The sequence below is a fragment of the Dendropsophus ebraccatus genome, chromosome 15 (genome assembly GCF_027789765.1).
Source record: "Dendropsophus ebraccatus isolate aDenEbr1 chromosome 15, aDenEbr1.pat, whole genome shotgun sequence".
In the NCBI taxonomy this organism is placed as follows: Eukaryota; Metazoa; Chordata; class Amphibia; order Anura; family Hylidae; genus Dendropsophus; species Dendropsophus ebraccatus.
The window spans coordinates 40641870-40668437 of NC_091468.1; the positions used below are offsets into that span (position 1 = coordinate 40641870).

At 43.2% G+C, this 26568-nt stretch overlaps 1 protein-coding gene across 2 annotated transcripts in view; it reads left to right on the forward strand.

The window, feature by feature from the left end:
• The window catches only part of CFAP61 (cilia and flagella associated protein 61), a 210914-nt gene that overhangs the window by 180921 nt on the left and 3425 nt on the right, over positions 1 to 26568 (forward strand). For both annotated transcript variants that reach the window (XM_069954188.1, XM_069954187.1), the window contains exon 26: positions 17701 to 17791. In XM_069954188.1, coding sequence (XP_069810289.1) covers positions 17701 to 17791 — 91 coding nt within the window. The remainder of the gene's footprint in view (positions 1 to 17700; positions 17792 to 26568) is intronic.

Genomic DNA, 26568 nt, shown 5'->3' on the forward strand with positions numbered 1-26568 from the left:
TAGTACACACACACAGCCTGCTGCAGCCATAGCATACACATACAGCCTGCTGCAGCCATAGCACGTACACACACACACACAGCCTGCTGCAGCCATAGCACATACACACACACACACACATACACACTGCTGCAGCCATAGCACACACACACAGCCTGCTGCAGCCATAGCACACACACAGCCTGCTGCAGCCATAGCACGTACACACACACACACAGCCTGCTGCAGCCATAGCACATACACACACACACACACACTGCTGCAGCCATAGCACACACACACAGCCTGCTGCAGCCATAGCACACACACAGCCTGCTGCAGCCATAGCATACACACACAGCCTGCTGCAGCCATAGCACGTACACACACACACACACACACACAGCCTGCTGCAGCCATAGCACATACACACACACACACACACACACACACTGCTGCAGCCATAGCACACACAGCCTGCTGCAGCCATAGCACACACACAGCCTTCTGCAGCCATAGCATACACACAGCCTGTTGCAGCCATAGCATACACACAGCCTGCTTCAGCCATAGCACACACACAGCCTGCTGCAGCCATAGCACATACGCACACACACACACACACACACACACACACACACACACAGCTGCAGCCATAGAACACTGAAGAAAAACACCACACTGAGGACAGAGGTTACAGCTACACTACTTATTTTTTCTCCTCCTCTATATTACACAGGATATCTTCATATTACACTGTTGCTCATATACAGTTATCCAGCATCCAGGAAGAGAACAGCACAGATCTCCCCCCAAACAATGGACTCTTTCAGCTCAGAAACAAACTGCCAAATAGTGACTGACAACTTTTTCTCGAGCACCCTTGTCTAATAGGGCCAGTGTCCTATTACTGATATATTCCTGAACACCCTTATCTAATAGGGCCAGTGTCCTATTACTGATATATTCCTGAACACCCTTATCTAATAGGGCCAGTGTCCTATTACTGATATATTCCTGAACACCCTTATGTAATAGGGCCAGTGTCCTATTACTGATATATTCCTGAACACCCTTATGTAATAGGGCCAGTGTCCTATTACTGATATATTCCTGAACACCCTTATGTAATAGGGCCAGTGTCCTATTAGAATGTTGCTCATAATATATATTGATGAGCAAAACTTATAAAATTCCTATCAAAACTCAATTCCTAATTGTTCTAGGATTTTTCTAAAGCTGGAGTCTGAGTCGGTACATTTTTTCTGACTCCAGACAAAACTAGCTCCGACTCCGACTTCCCTGTCTGTGCAGTAGGTGGCTATGTTTTCTGTCAGCCATGCTTAGGTCAACAACAAATAGTACCTCCTTTTCCACCATGTACATTGCTGAAAAAGATAACCTGTTTATGGACTTGCGGTTTTCTTTAAAATGGGCTGAGAAGTCATCGTTTGCACTAGGACTATGTAGCCACAGGAGGGGAGACCCAGGTGATTTGTAACATCTCTGGTAACATAATCACTCAATGAAGAGAAAAGCCACTTCTTGTATTTGCGCCAAGTACCCTCTAGAGGTAAGATCTCATCTGCTTTCATGATGACAAATGTCAGATTTTCCCCATTGGTAGCTCCAGTTATAGGAGAGACTGTCCGGTCCTGTCGCTTGTATGTAACGCCATATAAGCTACTGTCATATTGGCAGTATTGTAGGTAATGCAAGGCTTCATAACTTTTTTTTAAAACCTACTTTTTACAAAAAATTAAATTAACACTTAAATGTGTTAAAACAGAGATTTTAGTGCTTTCCCTGTTATCGAGACACTGTCTCCTTTTATAGTGCAGTTTTTTTATATTCTACACATTTCGTGGTATGGGATCAGAGCTGGGCTTCTTGTCCCTTACTTTTCTAGCCACAGTAAATCATTTATAACTATGCTATGCCATTGTGCTGGTTAAAGTGCATTAAACAGGATTAGAATTTGCAGGGCTGCTGATTTACTTAGACTACCATAGATGGCATGTGTAGATGAAGAAGTTACTGATGCACTTTGATTTTGAATGTCAACAGACAAGAAAGACACAGCAGGACAGCAAGGAAAGGGTTACCCTAAATACTGCACAGGCAATGTTGGGGAGAAGGTGTTACAGATGCACTGGCTTTGCAAGGTGCAATGAGCAGAAAAGAAATAAACAGTGGTAACAAAGCAAGGAAACTTTACACTTTAACAGAGCTGCTGCTGAGATGAAAGAGAAGCCTTGATTTACCTTGCATGAACAGTGCAGATCCTCTGGATACAGATGCTCCCACTTCCATCTTACTGAGGCTTTTATTAGAGATAGATTCCCCTGACAGTAGACAATGAGATTGTAGAAAAGGGAGAGACCCAGTGGCCAAGACATTGAAGCTGTTTTTCCAGGTTAAAGAGTAATTTTAGAAAAATAAAGTAATGGCAAGATATGTTAGGTATGACATTGGCTTTTAAATGGAGGGGAGTTGTTTGAAATGACAGTGACCATTTAAACTACATTTACAAAATTCTGTAGGGTCACAGTTTGGCATCACAAATTGGATCCATTACTAATATGTTTGTTTAAGCAAAAAAAAAACTAGCTGCAAAACTAGCTGCAGAAGCATATAGCTTTGCTTACCTGTCTAACCCAGCTTTGAAACTACCAAAAATCCATTTGTTTTGGGGAGTTTTGTTCTGTATTGTGTGGCTGTACTTCCTGGTTGAGCAGTACATTCCAGAATGCAATGCTTAACCTCAGCTGTTCATCACAGTCCTCCACCCTGCACATTCCCCACCCAAATCTGTTGCAGAACATCTGTGTTCACCCATTGCAGTTTCATTTCATTAGAGTCCCAGCCCCACACAACGCTGTATTCTCTACCTGTAACACCACACAGCACGCTGTATTCTCTACCTGTAATGCCACACAGCACGCTGTATTCTCTACCTGTAACACCACACAGCACGCTGTATTCTCTACCTGTAACACCACACAGCACGCTGTATTCTCTACCTGTAACACCACACAGCACACTGTATTCTCTACCTGTAACACCACACAGCACACTGTATTCTTTACCTGTAACACCACACAGCACGCTGTATTCTCTACCTGTAATACCACACAGCACAGTTACTACCTGTAACACCACACAGCACACTGTATTCTTTACCTGTAACACCACACAGCATGCTGTATTCTCTACCTGTAACACCACACAGCACGCTATATTCTCTACCTGTAACACCACATTGTGCTGTATTCTCTACCTGTAACACCACACAGCACACTGTACTCTCTAACTGTAAAATCACACAGCATACTGTATTCTCTACCTGTAACACCACACAGCACACTGTATTCTTTACCTGTAACACCACACAGCACACTGTATTCTCTACCTGTAACACCACACAGCGCTGTATTCTCTACCTGTAACACCACACAGCACGCTGTATTCTCTACCTGTAACACCACACAGCACACTGTATTCTCTACCTGTAACACCACACAGCATGCTGTATTCTCTACCTGTAACACCACACAGCACACTGTATTCTCTACCTGTAACACCACCTTGTGCTATATTCTCTACCTGTAACACCACACAGCACGCTGTATTCTCTACCTGTAACACCACATTGTGCTGTATTCTCTACCTGTAACACCACACAGCACACTGTACTCTCTAACTGTAAAATCACACAGCACACTGTATTCTTTACCTGTAACACCACACAGCACACTGTATTCTCTACCTGTAACACCACACAGCCCTGTATTCTCTACCTGTAACACCACACAGCACGCTGTATTCTCTACCTGTAACACCGCACAGCACGCTGTATTCTCTACTTGTAACACCACACAACACCCTGTATTCTCTACCTGTAACACCACACAGCATGCTGTATTCTCTAGCTGTAACACCACACTATATTCTCTACCTGTAACACCACACAGCACGCTGTATTCTCTACCTGTAACACCACACAGCACGCTGTATTCTCTACCTGTAACACCACACAGCACGCTATATTCTCTACCTGTAACACCACACAGCATGCTGTATTCTCTAGCTGTAACACCACACTATATTCTCTACCTGTAACACCACACAGCACGCTGTATTCTCTACCTGTAACACCACACAGCACGCTGTATTCTCTACCTGTAACACCACACAGCACGCTATATTCTCTACCTGTAACACCACACAGCATGCTGTATTCTCTACCTGTAACGCCACACAGCACGCTGTATTCTCTACCTGTAACACCACATTGTGCTGTATTCTCTACCTGTAACACCACACAGCACACTGTACTCTCTAACTGTAAAATCACACAGCACACTGTATTCTTTACCTGTAACACCACACAACACCCTGTATTCTCTACCTGTAACACCACACAGCATGCTGTATTCTCTACCTGTAACACCACACTATATTCTCTACCTGTAACACCACACAGCACGCTATATTCTCTACCTGTAACACCACACAGCATGCTGTATTCTCTACCTGTAACGCCACACAGCACGCTGTATTCTCTACCTGTAACACCACATTGTGCTGTATTCTCTACCTGTAACACCACACAGCACACTGTACTCTCTAACTGTAAAATCACACAGCACACTGTATTCTTTACCTGTAACACCACACAGCACACTGTATTCTCTACCTGTAACACCACACAGCGCTGTATTCTCTACCTGTAACACCACACAGCATGCTGTATTCTCTACCTGTAACACCACACAGCACGCTGTATTCTCTACCTGTAACACCACACAGCATGCTGTATTCTCTACTTGTAACACAACACAGCACGCTATATTCTCTACCTGTAACACCACACAGCACGCTGTATTCTCTACCTGTAACACCACACAGCACGCTGTATTTTCTACCTGTAACACCACACAGCACGCTGTATTCTCTACCTGTAACACCACACAGCACGCTGTATTCTCTACCTGTAACACCACACAGCACGCTGTATTCTCTACCTGTAACACCACACAGCACGCTATATTCTCTACCTGTAACACCACACAGCATGCTGTATTCTCTACCTGTAACACCACACAGCACGCTGTATTCTCTACCTGTAACACCACCTTGTGCTATATTCTCTACCTGTAACACCACACAGCACGCTGTATTCTCTACCTGTAACGCCACACAGCACGCTGTATTCTCTACCTGTAACACCACATTGTGCTGTATTCTCTACCTGTAACACCACACAGCACACTGTACTCTCTAACTGTAAAATCACACAGCACACTGTATTCTTTACCTGTAACACCACACAGCACACTGTATTCTCTACCTGTAACACCACACAGCGCTGTATTCTCTACCTGTAACACCACACAGCATGCTGTATTCTCTACCTGTAACACCACACAGCACGCTATATTCTCTACCTGTAACACCACACAGCATGCTGTATTCTCTACCTGTAACACCACACAGCACGCTGTATTCTCTACCTGTAACACCACACAGCACGCTGTATTCTCTACCTGTAACACCACACAGCACGCTATATTCTCTACCTGTAACACCACACAGCATGCTGTATTCTCTACCTGTAACACCACACAGCACACTGTATTCTCTACCTGTAACACCACCTTGTGCTATATTCTCTACCTGTAACACCACACAGCACACTGTACTCTCTAACTGTAAAATCACACAGCACACTGTATTCTTTACCTGTAACACCACATAGCACACTGTACTCTCTACCTGTAACACCACACAGCGCTGTATTCTCTACCTGTAACACCACACAGCACGCTGTATTCTCTACCTGTAACACCACACAGCACGCTGTATTCTCTACCTGTAACATCACACAGCACGCTGTATGTTCTACCTGTAACACCACACAGCATGCTGTATTCTCTACTTGTAACACCACACAACACCCTGTATTCTCTACCTGTAACACCACACAGCACGCTGTATTTTCTACCTGTAACACCACACAGCATGCTGTATTCTCTACCTGTAACACCACACAGCATGCTGTATTCTCTACCTGTAACATCACATTGTGCTGTATTCTCTACCTGTAACACCACACAGCACACTGTACTCTAACTGTAAAATCACACAGCACACTGTATTCTTTACCTGTAACACCACACAACACGCTGTATTCTCTACCTGTAACACCACACAGCACGCTGTATTCTCTACCTGTAACACCACACAGCACACTGTATTTTCTACCTGTAACACCACAGAGCACACTGTATTCTCTACCTGTAACACCACACAGCGCTGTATTCTCTACCTGTAACACCACACAGCACGCTGTATTCTCTACCTGTAACACCACACAGCACGCTGTATTTTCTACCTGTAACACCACACAGCACGCTGTATTCTCTACCTGTAACGCCACACAGCACGCTGTATTCTCTACCTGTAACACCACATTGTGCTGTATTCTCTACCTGTAACACCACACAGCACACTGTACTCTCTAACTGTAAAATCACACAGCACACTGTATTCTTTACCTGTAACACCACACAGCACACTGTATTCTCTACCTGTAACACCACACAGCGCTGTATTCTCTACCTGTAACACCACACAGCATGCTGTATTCTCTACCTGTAACACCACACAGCACGCTGTATTCTCTACCTGTAACACCACACAGCATGCTGTATTCTCTACTTGTAACACAACACAGCACGCTATATTCTCTACCTGTAACACCACACAGCACGCTGTATTCTCTACCTGTAACACCACACAGCACGCTGTATTTTCTACCTGTAACACCACACAGCACGCTGTATTCTCTACCTGTAACACCACACAGCACGCTGTATTCTCTACCTGTAACACCACACAGCACGCTGTATTCTCTACCTGTAACACCACACAGCACGCTATATTCTCTACCTGTAACACCACACAGCATGCTGTATTCTCTACCTGTAACACCACACAGCACGCTGTATTCTCTTCCTGTAACACCACCTTGTGCTATATTCTCTACCTGTAACACCACACAGCACGCTGTATTCTCTACCTGTAGCACCACACAGCACGCTGTATTTTCTACCTGTAACACCACACAGCATGCTGTATTCTCTACCTGTAACACCACACAGCATGCTGTATTCTCTACCTGTAACATCACATTGTGCTGTATTCTCTACCTGTAACACCACACAGCACACTGTACTCTCTAACTGTAAAATCACACAGCACACTGTATTCTTTACCTGTAACACCACACAGCACGCTGTATTCTCTACCTGTAACACCACACAGCACGCTGTATTCTCTACCTGTAACACCACACAGCACACTGTATTTTCTACCTGTAACACCACAGAGCACACTGTATTCTCTACCTGTAACACCACACAGCGCTGTATTCTCTACCTGTAACACCACACAGCACGCTGTATTCTCTACCTGTAACACCACACAGCACGCTGTATTCTCTACCTGTAACACCACACAGCACGCTGTATTCTCTACCTGTAATGCCACACAGCACGCTGTATTCTCTACCTGTAACACCACATTGTGCTGTATTCTCTACCTGTAACACCACACAGCACACTGTACTCTCTAACTGTAAAATCACACAGCACACTGTATTCTTTACCTGTAACACCACACAGCACACTGTATTCTCTACCTGTAACACCACACAGCGCTGTATTCTCTACCTGTAACACCACACAGCATGCTGTATTCTCTACCTGTAACACCACACAGCACGCTGTATTCTCTACCTGTAACACCACACAGCATGCTGTATTCTCTACTTGTAACACAACACAGCACGCTATATTCTCTACCTGTAACACCACACAGCACGCTGTATTCTCTACCTGTAACACCACACAGCACGCTGTATTTTCTACCTGTAACACCACACAGCATGCTGTATTCTCTACCTGTAACACCACACAGCACGCTGTATTCTCTACCTGTAACACCACACAGCACGCTGTATTCTCTACCTGTAACACCACACAGCACGCTATATTCTCTACCTGTAACACCACACAGCATGCTGTATTCTCTACCTGTAACACCACACAGCACGCTGTATTCTCTACCTGTAACACCACCTTGTGCTATATTCTCTACCTGTAACACCACACAGCACGCTGTATTCTCTACCTGTAACACCACACAGCACGCTGTATTCTCTACCTGTAGCACCACACAGCACGCTGTATTTTCTACCTGTAACACCACACAGCATGCTGTATTCTCTACCTGTAACACCACACAGCACGCTATATTTTCTACCTGTAACACCACACAGCACGCTGTATTCTCTACCTGTAACACCACACAGCATGCTGTATTCTCTACCTGTAACACCACATTGTGCTGTATTCTCTACCTGTAACACCACACAGCACACTGTACTCTCTAACTGTAAAATCACACAGCACACTGTATTCTTTACCTGTAACACCACACAGCACGCTGTATTCTCTACCTGTAACACCACACAGCACGCTGTATTCTCTACCTGTAACACCACCTTGTGCTATATTCTCTACCTGTAACACCACACAGCACGCTGTATTCTCTACCTGTAACGCCACACAGCACGCTGTATTCTCTACCTGTAACACCACATTGTGCTGTATTCTCTACCTGTAACACCACACAGCACACTGTACTCTCTAACTGTAAAATCACACAGCACACTGTATTCTTTACCTGTAACACCACACAGCACACTGTATTCTCTACCTGTAACACCACACAGCGCTGTATTCTCTACCTGTAACACCACACAGCATGCTGTATTCTCTACCTGTAACACCACACAGCACGCTATATTCTCTACCTGTAACACCACACAGCATGCTGTATTCTCTACCTGTAACACCACACAGCACGCTGTATTCTCTACCTGTAACACCACACAGCACGCTGTATTCTCTACCTGTAACACCACACAGCACGCTATATTCTCTACCTGTAACACCACACAGCATGCTGTATTCTCTACCTGTAACACCACACAGCACACTGTATTCTCTACCTGTAACACCACCTTGTGCTATATTCTCTACCTGTAACACCACACAGCACACTGTACTCTCTAACTGTAAAATCACACAGCACACTGTATTCTTTACCTGTAACACCACATAGCACACTGTACTCTCTACCTGTAACACCACACAGCGCTGTATTCTCTACCTGTAACACCACACAGCACGCTGTATTCTCTACCTGTAACACCACACAGCACGCTGTATTTTCTACCTGTAACACCACACAGCACGCTGTATTCTCTACCTGTAACATCACACAGCACGCTGTATGTTCTACCTGTAACACCACACAGCATGCTGTATTCTCTACTTGTAACACCACACAACACCCTGTATTCTCTACCTGTAACACCACACAGCACGCTGTATTTTCTACCTGTAACACCACACAGCATGCTGTATTCTCTACCTGTAACACCACACAGCATGCTGTATTCTCTACCTGTAACATCACATTGTGCTGTATTCTCTACCTGTAACACCACACAGCACACTGTACTCTCTAACTGTAAAATCACACAGCACACTGTATTCTTTACCTGTAACACCACACAGCACGCTGTATTCTCTACCTGTAACACCACACAGCACGCTGTATTCTCTACCTGTAACACCACACAGCACACTGTATTTTCTACCTGTAACACCACAGAGCACACTGTATTCTCTACCTGTAACACCACACAGCGCTGTATTCTCTACCTGTAACACCACACAGCACGCTGTATTCTCTACCTGTAACACCACACAGCACGCTGTATTTTCTACCTGTAACACCACACAGCACGCTGTATTCTCTACCTGTAACGCCACACAGCACGCTGTATTCTCTACCTGTAACACCACATTGTGCTGTATTCTCTACCTGTAACACCACACAGCACACTGTACTCTCTAACTGTAAAATCACACAGCACACTGTATTCTTTACCTGTAACACCACACAGCACACTGTATTCTCTACCTGTAACACCACACAGCGCTGTATTCTCTACCTGTAACACCACACAGCATGCTGTATTCTCTACCTGTAACACCACACAGCACGCTGTATTCTCTACCTGTAACACCACACAGCATGCTGTATTCTCTACTTGTAACACAACACAGCACGCTATATTCTCTACCTGTAACACCACACAGCACGCTGTATTCTCTACCTGTAACACCACACAGCACGCTGTATTTTCTACCTGTAACACCACACAGCACGCTGTATTCTCTACCTGTAACACCACACAGCACGCTGTATTCTCTACCTGTAACACCACACAGCACGCTGTATTCTCTACCTGTAACACCACACAGCACGCTATATTCTCTACCTGTAACACCACACAGCATGCTGTATTCTCTACCTGTAACACCACACAGCACGCTGTATTCTCTTCCTGTAACACCACCTTGTGCTATATTCTCTACCTGTAACACCACACAGCACGCTGTATTCTCTACCTGTAGCACCACACAGCACGCTGTATTTTCTACCTGTAACACCACACAGCATGCTGTATTCTCTACCTGTAACACCACACAGCATGCTGTATTCTCTACCTGTAACATCACATTGTGCTGTATTCTCTACCTGTAACACCACACAGCACACTGTACTCTCTAACTGTAAAATCACACAGCACACTGTATTCTTTACCTGTAACACCACACAGCACGCTGTATTCTCTACCTGTAACACCACACAGCACGCTGTATTCTCTACCTGTAACACCACACAGCACACTGTATTTTCTACCTGTAACACCACAGAGCACACTGTATTCTCTACCTGTAACACCACACAGCGCTGTATTCTCTACCTGTAACACCACACAGCACGCTGTATTCTCTACCTGTAACACCACACAGCACGCTGTATTTTCTACCTGTAACACCACACAGCACGCTGTATTCTCTACCTGTAACGCCACACAGCACGCTGTATTCTCTACCTGTAACACCACATTGTGCTGTATTCTCTACCTGTAACACCACACAGCACACTGTACTCTCTAACTGTAAAATCACACAGCACACTGTATTCTTTACCTGTAACACCACACAGCACACTGTATTCTCTACCTGTAACACCACACAGCGCTGTATTCTCTGCCTGTAACACCACACAGCAGGCTGTATTCTCTACCTGTAACACCACACAGCACGCTGTATTCTCTACCTGTAACACCACACAGCATGCTGTATTCTCTACTTGTAACACTACACAGCACGCTGTATTCTCTACCTGTAACACCACACAGCACGCTGTATTCTCTACCTGTAACACCACACAGCACGCTGTATTTTCTACCTGTAACACCACACAGCATGCTGTATTCTCTACCTGTAACACCACACAGCACGCTGTATTCTCTACCTGTAACACCACACAGCACGCTGTATTCTCTACCTGTAACACCACACAGCACGCTATATTCTCTACCTGTAACACCACACAGCATGCTGTATTCTCTACCTGTAACACCACAAAGCACGCTGTATTCTCTACCTGTAACACCACCTTGTGCTATATTCTCTACCTGTAACACCACACAGCACGCTGTATTCTCTACCTGTAACACCACACAGCACGCTGTATTCTCTACCTGTAGCACCACACAGCACGCTGTATTTTCTACCTGTAACACCACACAGCATGCTGTATTCTCTACCTGTAACACCACACAGCACGCTATATTTTCTACCTGTAACACCACACAGCACGCTGTATTCTCTACCTGTAACACCACACAGCATGCTGTATTCTCTACCTGTAACACCACATTGTGCTGTATTCTCTACCTGTAACACCACACAGCACACTGTACTCTCTAACTGTAAAATCACACAGCACACTGTATTCTTTACCTGTAACACCACACAGCACGCTGTATTCTCTACCTGTAACACCACACAGCACGCTGTATTCTCTACCTGTAACACCACACAGCACACTGTATTTTCTACCTGTAACACCACACAGCACGCTGTATTCTCTACCTGTAACACCACACAGTGCACTGTATTCTCTACCTGTAACACCACACAGCGCTGTATTCTCTACCTGTAACACCACACAGCACGCTGTATTCTCTACCTGTAACACCACACAGCACGCTGTATTTTCTACCTGTAACACCACACAGCACGCTGTATTCTCTACCTGTAACACCACACAGCAGGCTGTACTCTCTACCTGTAACATCACACAGCACGCTGTATGTTCTACCTGTAACACCACACAGCACACTGTATTCTCTACCTGTAACACCGCACAGCAAACTGTATTCTCTACCTGTAACTCCAAACAGCACACTGTATTCTCTACCTGCAACATCACACAGCACACTATTACTACCTGTAATGCCGATATTAGCATAAAGTAAAGAACTTTTAAAAAAAAAAATTCTTTTCATCTCCACGCACATATTCTGATCAAGCATCTTTTATCTTTGAGGTTGAGCCCCACAGTAAGGACTTTATCTGATATTATCTCACATGGGATATACTGTTTATGCCTCATTTTTTGTCCAGGAGGAATTGGCAGTGCTGGCTCTGATACTCTGCGTCGTGTAGCATCATATAAATGTGTTACTGTATCATATTTGTGAAGACGCTGCAGTACTGCAATGAAGCTCCAACATGTGTGAACACAGCCCTAATTTCACTGCAGACTTCTGCAGCACAATCAGTGAAATCAGTGCAACACCTGCTTCTGGCTGGTCAGAGATGGTGAATCACTTGGGGTATTGGGGGATCCAGCCAAGCCTCCTGTGACATCACGCCCTGCCCCCTGTCTGCATCATCAGCCTGATCTCAGCAAACACACACAATGTGAGACAGAGGCATGGAATCTTTGTCTCCTAAGGGGGGGGGAGAGCAGTGGGAGCAGGAGACAATGTGAATTGGCACAAGGGCCTTTTTTCTTTACTTCCTGGATTTCTATCAGCTACCAGTGTGGCAGAACTGCACAGGTATAGTAATACATTGTATAGACACATCTTTATAACTTTTTTATGTATTTTTAATAGAAAAACAGTTTTCCTTATGTGGAGTTCCCCTTTAACATTTGCTCATAAAAATGGCCCCAGCCTCAAATGTGCCAGAATGGTAGGATATGTACCAAAATGTTGGTGCACTGTTTTTGCCTACAATAATCCTATGAATAGTTGGTGTAAATTTAAATTAGACAGTGCAGACTCATACTAGACAGTCTACAGACCAAATCTACCAAGAGACAATGCGCTGCTGTGAACTGCAGTCTTTATACATTTGCCCGCATATTTACCACACACATAAAGGAGACTGCCTAATATGCTTAATATGATTTGTACACCTTAATATATTGTCCAGGATAATCTCAGTCTATAAACCATATTAAGCGGAGAACAGTTCAGTTTAATTCTATTTTCTTAATTAGAAATAATTTAATCATTTATTGTGTGAAGCCGGGGAATCGCTTTATTGGGCTCCAGCATAACATATTATTACGAGGCGTAGACAATGGAAGATAGCAGGGAACTTTTCCATCTTCCTTCTAACATTTTAAATCATAAGCAACAGGTATGTATTCTGAGAATATATAATGTTATCTATAAAGACGCTGAGAAGAAATACAGTAACGGCACGTACCACCACTCCTATAAAAGCATAGAAACTCTCTATAGAGACATCTACCAGGTTACATACAGAAAAGCATTTGATGCATTTTACTTCAGTACATGCTGTTTTCTGGATTTATCTATTTACGGTATGTCTACCACAGTAATGTTACATAGACCCTTGAAAACCTTTCTATGCAGTATGGATGTGGTGTATATCCGACCTGCCCATGACATCCAAATGTCCAACCACCATCTTGTGTCTCAAAATGATAGAACATTTCGCATTTTCACCCTCACTGTACAAAGACATGGCCGACCGAACCTTCTTCTGTAGAGCTTCAGACATGATCCGGTATTGGAATATGTTACATGGAATACTGAGCATTCTACTTCAATGGTGACATCAGGACAGGAGGAAGTAGCTAACTTCTGCATTTCCTCCCATTCTGTGTAATAATCTAGTGGCCCGCTGCCTTTTCCATTTAATAATCTAGTTGCCCACCACCTTTTCCATGTAATAATCTAGCTATCCGTTGCCTATTCCATGTAATACTTTAGTTGCCTACTTTTAAAAGGTCATCCTCATTCCTTTAAAACATGGCTTCCTAGCTCCCTCCAACATTTTTGTGGCTGCCAAATGTGGTCAGGAGGCCAAAAACTGCCATACTGGCCCTAAGCCATTTTTCAAACCTCCATTGACGATAATTTATAGATTGTAAGCCCTCGCGGCCAGGGTCCTCTTCCCCCATGTATCAGTCTGCCATTTAAATTCATGTAATGTGTTTTGATCTTGTATTGTTCCTGTTTGTTACCCCTATCGCTTGTATAGCACTCTGGAAATAAGGGCGCTCCATAAATAAATAATAATACTAATAATAATGGGAGTTGTGAACATTTCATGTACTACACTGCTTACATTACTCTCAGAATTATGTAAACTGTGTAGCTCTGTGTTTAACCATTTACACAACTCCCATTAAAGTCAATGGCAGTTATGCACATTGCATAAGGCAGCCACCATAAGGGGGTGGGGAAGCCATGTTTTAATAATAGGCCAATACCCCTAAACCGTACATAGTAGACGTTATGCTATGTTTTATATATATGTACTGTATACATAATATATATATATACACACACACACACACACACACAGTGGTACCTTGGTTTAAGAGTAACTTGGTTTAGGAGCTCATAGTTTTTCAAAATTGTGACTTGGTTTAAGAGCATTGCTTTGGTTTAACCCCTTAACGACGCATGACAGGTATACCTGTCATGCGGCTGTTAAGGGGGATTAGAGAGGGCTCCCGGCTTGAGCCCTCTCTGCAGCCCGCGGTCCCCGGTTGCTATGTGCAGCCAGGGACCGCAGGTCTTAGCCGCCGCGGCCGGCTAATTAACTATTCAAATACAGCTGTCAAAGCTGACAGCTGCATTTGAATAGTATGTGTGGCCCCTCTCCCTGGTGTCTAGTGGGGGATCTCCCCCCCGCAATGCGATTGCGAAGGGGAGATCCGTTCTAATGAGCCGGCCCGGGCTCAGTGTCGGAATGACGCTGATCCCGGCTCGGCAATCTATTTACATGGTCTGCAGCAGACCATTACAATAGAGCACCGATGTGATGGATCGGTGCTCTGTTATATACACAGCATCAATCTCTATGGGAGATCAGTGCTGTGTATATAGAAGTCCCCCAGGGGGGCTTCTAATTACTGTTAGTGAAAACAAAATAGTGTTTTTATTAATAAATAATCCCCTCCCCTAATAAAACTCCAAATCACCCCCCCTTTTCCAATTTTATAAATAAAAATAAATAAATAAACATGTTTGGTATCGCTGTGTGCGTATTCGCCCAAAATATTAATTTATTTAATTCATGATCCCTCACGGTAAACAGCGTAAGCGCAAAATAATTCCAAAGTGCAAAATTGTGCATTTTTGGTCGCATCAAACCCAGAAAAATTGTAATAAAAAGCGTTCAAAAAGTCGCATATGCTCAATCAAGGTACCGATAAAAAGAACACATCATGGCGCAAAAAATTACACCTCAAACAGCCCCATAGACCAAAGGATAAAAACGCTATAAGCCTGGGAATAGAGCAATTTTAAGGAACGTTTATTTTCTGTAATTTTTTTTTTTTTTTTTACGAGCCATCAGTTAATATAAAAGTTATACTTGTTAAATATCGTTTTATGTTCGTAGGAACATATATAACATGTCAGTTTTTCCATAGGACACACGGCGTAAAAACAAAGCCCCCCCCAAAGAAAAAGAATTGTGGGGTTTTTTTGTCAATTTCACTAAGCATATAATTTTTTTTCTGGTTTTGCAGCATATTTTATGCAAAAATTCAGCCTGTCATTGCAAAGTACAATTAGTGACGCAAAAAATAAGGGCTTATGTGGGTCTGTAGGTGTAAAAATTCAACTGCTATGGCCTAATATACACAAGGAGGAAAAACGAAAACGCAAAAACAAAAATTAGCCCGGTCCTTAAGGGATTAAGAGCTCCCTGTACTGGGTGGGAGAGGGGGAGGGGCATGGTCTGCATAGCGGAGTTTACAGCCCTGTACTCTGACCCAGGAAGTCTCCCTCACCTTCCAAATCATAGCAAATCCACTTCAGGCTGGGGCTTACATTAGGGGACAGGACTGTGGAGGTAATCTCTCCATAGCTGTAACCCCTTTCTCCCCGGACAGAGAGTGCTGCATGTATGTGCCCACATCTGCCCTGCTTATTTCTTAATGCTTCCTGCAGTCTCTGTCAGTCCTGATTGGTCCAGACTGAACACACACCTCTTCCCCATTGCTGTCATGTGATCCCACAGACCTCTGGCAGCAGCCCTGCTTCTCTATTCTAGCCTGTTGTACTACGCTACTGCAGTATGGGGATCTGCAGTTCCATCCTATATCTACAAACTGCGGCTGTTTTTCATGTTGATGCACTTACTATACATTATATTCCACATGCTGATTGTTATACTGTACAGTCACTTATAATATCACATATTCAGCTGTTTCTGAATATTCAGAATCACTATTTTTGGGGTGTGGGACCAATTGTCTGCATTTCAATGATTTCTTATGGGAAAATTTGCTTTGGTTTAAGAGTGGATTTGGATTGCAAGCACGCTTCCAGAACGAATTATGCGTGTAATCCATGGCACCACTGTGTGTATGTATGTGTGTGTGTATATATATATATATATATATATATATATATATATATATATACCCTCTAATACAGTCACTTATTCATCTAGTAATGGCAGGTTTTCATGTGCACAACCTTATAGATTGTTTTATTGAATTCTTGCAAGTTAATATCTTTTTAAGAGACACATACTGAGCACTTATCCATCTAATCCAAATCTGCCCCCAGTGACCTTGTGTCCCTATGTGAGTTATTGCACATTACTTTGCTATAAACGTCTGTATGACCTCATAGACAGAATGTGCAGCCACAGACCAAGCGTCATCCATGTCTATATACCAGTTCTTACACTTCTACAGCCTTCAGCACTAAACAAGGAAGTTGTGAGTTAGCGGCCGCTGCGCCACAACACTACGGTGGCCTGTTTTTCTGTCATGTATTAATCCTCAGACCTTAATGCTGAACAACATTTGTGTCATTGTCTACACAAATTTAATTTGTTTATGCACCAGTTCAGTTAATCCTACAATCTGCTTTTCTCAAATGAGACGGGATAATGGAGACATGGTCCCTCACATGTCTTCAGGCTTTTAAATTCTGATAAAATCAGGATTCTTCACTGGGTCTTGCTGCAGCTCTGAATTAAGCCACTTTAAATGTAATTACCAGAGCTGGCTGTACATCAGGAACATCCATTAAAAAAATTGATTGCCCATGCTGTTATAGGGAGGCATTTTATGAACAAACGATCCTGATGGGCCCTGAGCTGAAAATTATGAAAGCAAAAAAAAAGGGAAAAAAGAAATCAGGTAAATACTTTATTAGCTGTTAATGAGAGGTTCACTGGATAACTCAATTTCTTCTCCTTTTGAAAACAGCTACTTCATGGAAGCGTGGTGCATGGCCATCTATCACGATCGCTTTATTGATTTCCAGCAAGAGGTGCGCGAAATCCTAGCGTCCAAGAAGGTAAGAAAAATCACTAATATCTCCTTTTCTCTACGAGGCGGAACTTTGTGTTAGTGCTTCAGCGCTCATTAGGACAGGCCACTTTGTTCTGGATTATGTGAGCCTGCAGCAATATGTATTAGCCTGAGACTAACATAATTATATATGGACTTTGCCAGGAGATGGATTAACTCACAAAGATGGATGTTTTTCATGAATTCTGCATTATACATATTCTATACTGTTATTTATTGTTATAACCAACGGAACCAGAGATAGCTATAAACTTGTTGGGGCACCCACTTCTTTCCCATTGCCTGATACTATGTTTCTTTAGAGTTTTAGGATTGTGGAACCTGAGATTAGGCTGGAATGAGGTTATAGGAAAAAGTAGGAATAATCACCTGTAAAATACAACACTCAAAAAAATAAATAAATAAAAAATAGCAAAATATTCCTATTTTAAGGGTGCCTTTACACAGAAATATGATCTGACAGATTATCTGCCAAAGATTTGAAGCCAAAGCCAGGAATGGATTTGAAAAGAGGAGAAATCTCAGGCTTTCCTTTATGACCTGATAGACCTATAGTCTGTTTCTGGCTTTGGCTTCAAATCTTTGGCAGATAATCTTTCTGTGTAAATGGACCCTAAGAAAAACTGTCACCGGCTGATATGTCTTTATAGTGTATGGGGCGCTGAGGATGAAGCTAAATTTCTCCTCTTCATCCTCTGCCCCTGTTTTGTGTAGTTTTTAGGTAAATCCCTATGTTAATAAGGTGGTTTGGTGCACTGGGGACAGGACTACCACCACAGTGCACCAAACCGGCTGCCCCGTACCCCAGCCTGTCCGCTCTACTGATACTGATTAGAAGGGGTGGCCGATGGGGGCGGATCAGTGTACTGAGGGTGGTAGTCCTGCCCCCAGTGCATCTAACTATCCACTATAGCGACATAGCAGGTTAGATGCACCTTTGACCGTGACATGTGGGAGGCAAAGGGAACACATGATGAATGTTGTAAGAAAAAAAATTCCACCCCCAAAAGTATGAAAGTTAAAAGGGAAGTCCTATGTACCCCAATGTGGTGCCAATAAAAATACAGCTCATCCTGAAAAAAAACAAGCCCTCATAAGCGTCTGGCAACAGAATTTAAAAAGTTACAGCTCTAAGAATTAGGCAACACACTCTTTTGTAAAAAGATTTTATTGCACTAAAGTTATAAAACAAAAATATACCACACAGTGAGCAACATAAAACAGTATATTATACGAAAAGTATCATAAAAAAAAAAAAGAGAAAATTGCAAATACATATACAAATTGTCCCTTATAAATATACCTGCAAAAAATGTCAGAAAGCTGCAAGGAGAAGCATTTTCTAAAATCTTGCACACAGACAGGAATCCCCTTTCAGCTCTTCAGCAGGAGAACAGCTGGTACCAGCATGACCTCTCTGCATAGACTAGAAGTTCAGAATAGGAGGTAGGCATAATTACTAGTTATCTGAGAGGGGACCATCAAAAAAGCGGTAAGAGGTAATAAGTGTGGTGACCACTACTGATCCCATCTTCATTGCCATGCTTAGTACTGCCATGTCTGTGCCACTCACCTACTCTGCCTTTAGAGTGATGACTGGACGCCCAAGTGTCCAGTATCACCATGGGGCCCCTTTATGGATGGGGACCCTGGGAAATTGCCCATTATAATGCCAGTCCTCCTGATTTAATACAGAGGTATCTGGTTACATCTGATGACAGAGTAAAGGTGCCAATGTGTGGGTAAAGATAGAGGGGGGGACAATACTGTTTGGGTTGATTGTAGGGATGGTCCGAACCGAGTTCGGTTCGGGTTCGTACGAACCCAAACCCTCGGTAATGACTCCCGCTGTCTGCCTGCTCCGTGGAGCGGGCGGATCCAGCGGGAGGACCGCCTGGAAAACTGGGATACAGCCATAGCCATAGGCTGTATCCCAGTTTTCAGGGCGTTACTCCTAGATCCACCCGCTCCAAGAAACGGACAGACAGCGGGAATCTGCTGCTGAGCGTTCGGGTTCATACAAACCCGAACCTCCGCAGGTTCGGACCATCCCTAGTTGATTGGTTCCCTTTAAGCACTTGTGCCAAAAGAATAAGGACATCTTCAAGGAGCCTATGTACAGCCACTATACAGCACTCAGGACTGAGGACTATATACGGTTACTAGCTGAGTTTATTACTGTCAGATCAGGTCGTGAGCTGCCAATATACCCTTGCTAAAGCTTCTGCATAAACAGTACTTGCCCCATGCCCCAAAATATGCGCTACAAAAGGAGATGTACATTGATTTCTATTTCATGGTAGTGGGCCTTTTAATGTTCAGCAATCCCAAAGAATAAACATTTAAAAAAAAAAAAAAAAAAAAAGGAACACTTTGGCCCCCGTCCTTCACAACAAAACATCGGGGTCATTAGTATAGAATTACATGTGCTTATTCCTAAATGGGAAACATCATTAAGTGGAAGCTGCGCGGCTTTTAGCGGTAATTAAGGTTTCTGAAATGTTTTCCAGTGTGAAAACAAAAATATGTCACCAGAGCCAATTGGAGACAATGCCGACAGATTTCAGAGGATTATTTATGGCCGGGATGAGTCTATCGGTACCTGCTGCAGAGATGACAAGGTGATGGAAAGTGCTGTGGATGGGCCCAAGCGCATTCATGTTTCTAGTAGTATGCCAGCTTCACAGAGACACCGCACACTAAAAAGACTAGAATAGTCAAACACTGCAGAACAGCTGATGGAAAGAAGTCTGGGAATAGTCTCTTCTCCATTGCTCTTAGCTAAACACTATGGGGGTATTTATCAAGTAAGGGTCTTCATATAAAAGTGCACTGCTTTCCACTCCTCTGATCTAATAAGAGGCACACGTGAAGTGAGTTTTAAGTGAGAATTTAAATGGGTAGTGCAGCGTTAAACATTTATTCACTAAATAACTCACATTACAAAGTTATACAACTTTGTAATGTGTGTTATTTAAAGAGGACCTGTCATCCCCCACGCCGGGGTGACAGGCTCCCCACCCCCAGATAGATCCCCTTATACTTACCTCATGCCGCGGAGTCCTGCTGCCGGAGCCGGTCCCGGGACGGAGATATCCCGGTCAGAAGCCGGCGCGTGCTGTGGAGATGAGTCCAGCGTCCATAGAGAATGAATGGAGCCGGACTCATCTCTGCTGCGCGCGCACGGCTCCATTCATTCTCTATGGACGCTGGACTCATCTCCACAGCGCGCGCCGGCTTCTCACCGGGATATCTCCGTCCCGGGACCGGCTTCGGCAGTGGGACTCGGCGAGATGAGGTCAGTATAAGGGGATCTATCTGGGGGTCGGGAGCCTGTCACCCTGGCGCGGGGGGTGACAGGTCTCCTTTAAGTAAATGGCCCCCCGGCATGAGGGACGGCTGGAGCGGTCCGGCCGGCCTCCCGAAGATGGCTTCGTCGACCCAAGATGGCGTCCGGGGTCGACAGCAATTGAGTAAGTATACTGCACCACACTTCCAGGGTGGGGGGGAACATGGGGAAGGGGGCCATTCACTTAAATAACACACATTACAAAGTTGTATAACTTTGTAATGTGTGTTATTTAGTGAATAAATGTTAAATGCTGGACTACCCCTTTAAGCTACCTTTTATGCCAACTTTGGTGAGTGTGGCATAAGGTGTAAGAAGTGGAGGCTTGTGCAAAAATGTTATATTTAACCTTCTAAACCTTCTAATTTGAAACAACGCATTGTTCTCTCTCCTTCATCTTATGGGGGAGTCTCAGGGGGTTACCATACACATTAGACAGACGGCCCCACTCATCAGGACATTCCACTTTCTGTGGCCATCTTGAAAGGTATCTTCTGAGATAAGAGGGAGGCGGTTGCATGTTTCAGTTAGGGCCCTATTACACCAACAGATTATCTGACAGATTTTTTTGAGCCAAAGCCAGGAATGGAGTATAGTCAGAGAACAGGTCATAAAGGAACGACTGGCTTTGGCATTAAAAAAATCTGTCAGATAATCTGTTGGTGTAATAGGGCCCTTACTCAATAGCTGCCGGATGTTACTGATGTTGCAGATACATTGGGCAGCTACTGTATTGTGCAATGTCAATTGTCAATGAGATGCCTTGCGCGCCTCCGCTCAAATAATTGACATGTGAATTATTTGAGCAGAGAGCGGAGGCGTGCAAAGCATTGCATTGACACACTGAAGCAGGCGGGATTCCAAACAGAGTTCGTGGCAGGGGCTTTGCACGAAATTCATCCACTTTTGCTCAGTGTGAACAGACCCTAACTCAGAGCTGGGAGAGAACCTGCTGCTGCTGGAGTCTTCTCCCCGCTCTTTCTCCCAATAAGAACGGGTATGAACACTCAGACCCGGACCGAACAAAACTTTTGATATTCTCTATGACATGTCAAAAGTTTTTTAAAACGACAGGTAAACTTCAAGTAACTGTGTTTCATCAGTGAAAAAAAGAAAATCTAGGTCATAAATGCCCTCTAAATGAACTCTGGATCTTTAATATTTCTGGTACTCCTCGGCTCTGGAGAAAACAAGTTACAAACTTACAGAAAATAAGAGAATCACTTTCTTAGCAGGAAAAGTTCAAGTTTACTTCTTCAACGTCAACCTGTCATTAGTCCATTCTATCATCTGCCTCTAGTCACAGACTATAGACCCTATAAGTGCTCGGCTGCTTAGTATGTATAATCTTAGTGGAACGGTATGTTTTTCCTGGATACCCTGCTCTATCTTTAGCTCCTTCCATTAATGGCAATATAATATAGAAGTTTCCGGTTATGTTGTGTAGAGCACCTTTCTGTTGGAGGCACTTTCTTAAAGGAAATATATTGTCTAGGTTTATATTAACTGATTAGAGCAACATACGGGGACATGCTCGTTTTTTCTAATCTGTTTCTATTTTTGTAATCTTCAAAGTTTTATTTGCAATACATTATTATTTGAGGCTGCCATTTTGCCAAAGCTGTTTAGTGGCATAGACAAAATAAACCAACAGAGTGAAGATCCAACAGCACCTTGTGGAAGATATCCAATAATGGCCATACGTACAAACAGGGGGATGCACGCTGGTTGGCCTACAATCCTTGGTGTAGGTGCTGTAAATGTGAGTTGGAAGGAAAATCCAACAGCGTCCAGATGAATAATATGCAGGTTTATTTACACAGTGGGATACAGGATTAGCAACGTTTCAACCTGTAGGTCTTTGTCAAGCATGCTACAGGTCGAAACATTGCTACTTCTGTACCCCACAATGTGAATAAATCCACATATTATTCATCTGTACACTGGATTTTCCTCCTACTCAAATAGATACAGTAAACATCTCTGGGTCCTATTCTTTGTACAGGATACATTTGTGAGCATGTTCTATGGGATACAGGAGAGGAGGGATGAGATGTGAGTAACAGTTATTGTGCTCTGTTATCTATATACTGGTGTCACCTCTCTCTGTACTCCTGTACTGGGAGATGATCTGTACAGAACAGGAATTCTCAGCTTACTTTTGAAGTGTCATTGTCGTTATAACTTTCAAAATCGAAATCAGTAGATGTGATATAAAACAAGTTTACAATATACATTCATAATTTTTTTGTTGTTGTTATCATGCTGTAAAACAAAGCTGAACTTACCAGAAATCCAGGTCCAGTCTCCTGAAGGCAGATTTTCTGGTTGAAAATAAAACAGACTAAACACAGAAATTCAGGCCAGTACAGAGTCACGGCTCAATATGTCCATCAATCACATGACTGTCTTCTCTCTGAAAGCGCTCAGGTGGCCTGGGATACACAGGACCTCCAGCTTTCTGACTGTTTCCTGTTTGTTGAGAAAACAGGTCAGAAAACAGGAAGTGCTGTGTTTTATATGATAACTAAAAAAAGAAGAAAAAAAAGATGCATGTAAATTGCAAACTTGCTTTATAGCACATCCACTGTCGGTTTAGATTTTGAAAGTTATAACAACAGTGACACTTTAAGCAAAGTGGTTTAAAATGAAAACTCTAAGATTTAAGTTTTTTTTATAAAAAAAAATCTTGAAAAAATGTGTTTAACATAAAAACTTGATTTAAACAATCAGTTATTTTCTGAAGACACATTCCCTATAAGTGTGTCATTGAGTATAAGCTAGGATGTAACCGTACAAGTTTCCTCTTACTCCTCCTCACCATCACCATGTAATAAACGGCAAGTCACCCCGATGAGCCATTCATCTACAATTATCACGCATTCCATAAAGTTCATAAGTAAAATGAACATGGGCCCATTGACTGCCCTTTATTCTATCACTGCTATTGTCAACCATGACATCCTTTCCAGCATATTACTATTCATGACACACGACTAATAATTTAGGAAAGATTAGCCTTAATGGATGTTGACAAGCCATAACAAATATATACATTAATGTGCTGTTTGGATGGTGCCTGAAAGGTGCGGCTCTTTTGTGCACGGTATATGATTACGGGCCAGGACTGACGTCCGTACTATTGGATGATATGGCAGGGAAGGTGCCCATGTGCACACACAAGAACGTCAGCTAATCCTCTCAGATAGCCACAGCCACCAAACACATTTAACTCCTGCTGTGAAGATGCTGGACCAGCTGCCTCCATGTCTGATGCCAGCTATTACCATGCTCTTGGTAGTACATGCGGATGTTCAGCTCGCTGCCTCCCTGGAGACCCAGTCATTTTTACAGAGCAGCCAAGCATCCTTTATTAGAGGGACGGTGATCCCAAATCTCTACATTTGTAATGCAGGACTGAGCATTTGCTATCCTGAGGACAAAGATGAATAACACTTTGTTTCCCCCGTCTCAGAAATGACTGCATCATCCCATTTATTTTTGCACAGAAAATGATGTATTTTACAATAAGCCATCTTACCGGGGATACTTAGGGCACTAATCCAGTCACTTTTAATAGCATGCAGTTTTCCTTCAGACGAGAGCCTCTGACTCCGCTACATGGTAATGCGTTTTTTCTTTCTCTCTCTCCAGATTTTTATATGATTCATTTACCGCTCTCTGGTGATTTAATTAGATTTAGTTGGTTTTTTATTGTATGTCAACACAACGATAAAATCCTGAAACTACCGCAATAAAGTATCGGCCAAAATTCCATGAACTGTATTGATTCCAGCTACTCGGTCCACGTCTCAATGAATCATTTCAGTCGGCAACACTTAAAAAAAAAATTAAGTTTAAGATGGTAGAGAATAAATCACAGATGCGGACACATTTGATCATTTCTGTACATGGCCTAACATTGTAAACCCATAGAGCTCCTGCTGTAAGCAGCCTCTCGCCCCTAAGCGTCCATAGTTCACGCTCTATGGTTGCACTGCAACTCACAAACAGGTCTGTTTCCTAGAAAATCTTCATTTCCTTCTGTTTCATGTCAAAAGCCGTAATGCTTGTAGACATTAATGCATTTTCTGCCAGTTTCCCCATCTTCCCCAAACAGTGCAGATTAAGGTGCTTCCTTTATGTTTTATCACAGATATGTTAAACATAGCCCCGGGCGTGCACACAGCTATCTCCATCCGCCCTCCGTACTCCCTGATCCTCTGCTTTGACTTTCAATTAGACGTATTCCGCTGGCTGCTAAACTCTCACTCGCCTCCTTATTATTTCTGTCTTCTGTCTTTTATACATTTGCGTGTCGAGATTCAGGGCCAAACACTTACACTTTCTAGTTTTTTCGTTTCTAACTTAATTGTGGTGTGAACTAGTGTGGAGGGACCCGACATTTCTGATATTGCAAAGTCCATTGGGAAATAATGTCATTTGAAATTGCCGTCACTGGTGGCACCGATCACATTCACCACATTTTGTTATTGGGCCCTACCTTAGGGTATGTTTTTTTTTAGCACTTTTCCAGGAAGGGTTAAGCTCCCTCGAACAAATGTAGTTGTGGATAGAAGTCAGTAGATCTGTAGACACTTATTATCACTACAACTGTGGGGAACTTTATACCAAGCTACATTGTGTGCACCAAGTGGGCGGAAAGGGGAGTGGCACTGCGCAAAGCAAGATGTGGCCTCCCTGTGCACTTGATTTATTACAAATCGACAGGCATATAGTGCCTGGCATATAACTCCTAGGGCCGCAGCACGGCGTGCGCTGCTCCATCCAGCAGAGCAGGTGCGATTTTATCTAACAGCGGCGTACAGAAAAGTGCACTTGATAAATTCCCTGTGTGTAGTTTGCTTTGTGCTATTAATTTAGCTTTATTTCTATAAAAGCTGGTTTGAGGGTAAAGTTTCTCTTAAGCCAAAAATGATACATTACTAGTACATACTAAAACATGTAAAACCACCGCTACACTGTGTAAACAAGGCCTTATAGCTGTCCACATATCCCCATACTAAAAAGGGATAAATAGCAACAACAATACCCAGGTAGTGTCTGGAATTTAACCAAGACTCAATTGATATTAAAACCAACAACTAACAGGCAAGTATCTGTTATTATGACACCAAACCTTAGAAGTAGGGCGACAACTTCATGACAACTGTTGAGCTGGTATGATAGGGGCATGATGAGGGCACTGCAGGGTGCACAACCAGGCCCAACCGGACCTGTGTAACTGCTTTATAATAGTCTATAATGTAGGATGGATATCATGAGTTGTGACAAATGTTGTAGACAAACTAATGGCACAATGCTAGAAGATCCCAGGAGAGTATTGATAAACCTTCTCCATTGATTATTAGCTGTACTTGAGCTTAATTCCACATCAGTGTCTATAGTCCATT